The sequence below is a fragment of the Oratosquilla oratoria genome, chromosome 38, assembly GCF_046742065.1.
Source record: "Oratosquilla oratoria isolate Oo_2021 chromosome 38, ASM4674206v1, whole genome shotgun sequence".
In the NCBI taxonomy this organism is placed as follows: domain Eukaryota; kingdom Metazoa; phylum Arthropoda; class Malacostraca; order Stomatopoda; family Squillidae; genus Oratosquilla; species Oratosquilla oratoria.
In genome coordinates, this window is record NC_134814.1 from 39,099,741 (window position 1) to 39,102,240 (window position 2,500).

Here is a 2,500-nt window from a genome sequence, read left to right on the forward strand (position 1 = left end):
TCTCTCTCTCTCTCTCTCTCTCTGTCTCTCTCTCTAATTGGAAAGAACGTCCATGACCCGATGAATGAGGAAGTTCATTTTAATGAGTTTCCTACCTCAGCAATAGGGCCTACTCTTGTTCAGAGAGAAGGGCCGGGTAGGTCAACTAACACTATGTCTAATCCTGATCTGAATATGTAACACTGAGGTGTTACGATGATGGATTTAGAAACTATGATTAACCATGGTCTTGGATCACATGTTGAACTCGTGATCGACAGCTATTTCCCTCCCGGAAGAGAGCTCAGAGCTCATATATGACCGATCTATGGGTAATGCACGAGAGTTGGAGTAACGACTCGCAGCGCAGCGATACTGAAATTATTTCAGCCCTGGGCGGAATTCGAACCCGGACCGCGGCGAGTAGTGTGTGTGCTTGTTTGGGTGTACGTGCGTGCGTGTGTGATAGAAAATAAACTAGAATGAAAAATAGAACAGGGCGAAAAACTATAAGCATATGAGCGAATACTTGCCTGCCCACCCACCCACCCACCCGAAAACCCACATATATTTCGACAGTTCGAAGCGCGTGAACGCACAGTGGGGGAGAAGAAATATGCCTCAGCACTTGGATATCTTTTCTATCTCGTAACAGAAAACGGCGGGCGCCCAACGAGGCCTCAGGCAGACAGGTGATGGCCCAGGCGGCGTCCGCCGTATTTGCCGCTAGGGCAATGGCCCGCCACGGCGGCGGAGGTGGTGGTGACTGGGTGAGGCCAACGAATGAGGTCTTTGGAGGAAGCTGGAGGTGACCGTGGAGAGGAGTGAGGTTGGAGGGAGAGGCTGGAGGTGGCGGTAATTGTGGTAATGTTGGTTGGGGTGGTAGAGGAGGAGGAGGAGGGGTTAGAGGAAGAGGAAGAGAGAAGTGCCTGTGTGATTGCAGACGGTGTCACAGCTCTTTTAGTGTTGACGCTCGGGGAAAGAGTCATTGTTATTGATGGAAAGCAGATGGACAAGTAAGAACGCCTAAAAGGTCTACATATTTTGAAATAAACCCTTATGTTTATGTATGTGTATACACATATATACGTCTATGTATATATATATATATATATATATATATATATATACGTCTATATATATATATATATATATATATATATATATAATATATATATATATATTTTATATATATATGTATATATATATTGTTACTACTGCAGCTGTTGCTGGTTTTGTTGCTGTACGGATGATCAGGCTGCGCTGGTTTGCCTCTTTCAGGTGCAAATTCCCAGACAGATCAAGAGGAACGAGGAAGGAGGAGGAGGAGGAGGAGGAAGAGGAAGAAGTGAGGGAGGTGGAATGATCAGGAAAAAGATGTATGGTTGACAGTAGAGATGGAGGGGGAAGATGTACGGGATGGCGAGGGGGAGTGGAGAGAAGAAGTATTAGAGTTACATAGCTATGACGTGGGCAGGTCGGATTCCAAGAGTAGTATAGGTAATGTGAAGGTCTGTGACGGTGGTAAGTGAAGGGTGAGGAGGAGGAGGAAGAGGAAGGTAAGGTGAAGAAAGAAGAGTATGAAGGGAGGAGGAGGAAGAGGAGGAGGAGGAGGAGGAGGAGAGGACGCGAAGAGAAGGTGTAAAGCGAAAAAAGTTTATTTGGGAGATTTCGTAGTGGAGAGATAGTAGATATGCTCTAGAAATGGAAAAAGTGCTTGTGTATGTGATCGTGTGCATGTGCGTGTGTTAACACGTGGATGAGTTCTTATCCCTGTGCATGTATGCTTGTTCCATACGCGTTTGAATGTGTGTTTGTGTATGTTCATTTAGTCACGTGTGTGTGTTTTCATGTTTGTGTTTGTGTGTATACATACGAAGCTAGAAGCACAAGTGCTTAAATCGTATATATGCTTGCGCTTGTTCACGTTTGAGTATATTGAATAGCGCTTACATTTTTCTATGTCTGTTGGTGTGAGTGACTAATATAATGATTATTGATAAGTGCCGACAGAATGATTAAAGATGAACAGAAGAAAGAGGGTGACGGGGAACGGATGATGTGGTTTAAGTGCCAAGGCAAAGAAATTGGGGTTTAAATGTGCATATATGTATGCATATGTGTGTGTGTGTGTGTGTGTGTGTGTGTGTGTGTGTGTGTGTGTGTGTGTGTGTGTGTGTGTGTGTGTGTGTGTGTGTGTGTGTGTGTGTGTGTGTGTGTGTGTATTCTCGTGCGCGCGTGTGTGTGTGCGTGCGTGCGTGTGTTCGTTAGCGAGTGCCAGAAGTTGGGCTCGGGAGGAGGTATAGAACTGGCGGGGCCCGAGCGGTGTCATTCCGCCGGGCACGGGACATGGCACCAGTCGTCGGTTCGCTTGACTCCTGCGACCAGAGTGGACGGTACCTACACCTTGCACCCCAGCCCGCCCACAGTACGTTTCGTCTGTCTTTGCACACACCCGACCCAGTGCTCGAATGCATGTTCCCAGCGCTGAGTTTACGAAGCCTCACACGAAATACTACTA

General features: G+C 46.6%; 1 protein-coding gene across 10 annotated transcripts in view; it reads left to right on the forward strand.

The window, feature by feature from the left end:
• The window catches only part of sbm (L-type amino acid transporter sobremesa), a 277,773-nt gene that overhangs the window by 203,284 nt on the left and 71,989 nt on the right, over nt 1-2,500 (forward strand). For 7 of the 10 annotated variants that reach the window (XM_076176205.1, XM_076176206.1, XM_076176210.1 and 4 more), the window contains exon 1: nt 2,270-2,407. The exons of the other annotated variants lie outside the window; for them this stretch is intronic. In XM_076176205.1, the coding sequence (XP_076032320.1) occupies nt 2,329-2,407 (79 nt within the window). In that variant the 5' untranslated portion in view covers nt 2,270-2,328. Of the gene's footprint in view, nt 1-2,269; nt 2,408-2,500 lie in introns of those variants that run through there. 10 annotated transcript variants of the gene reach the window in all.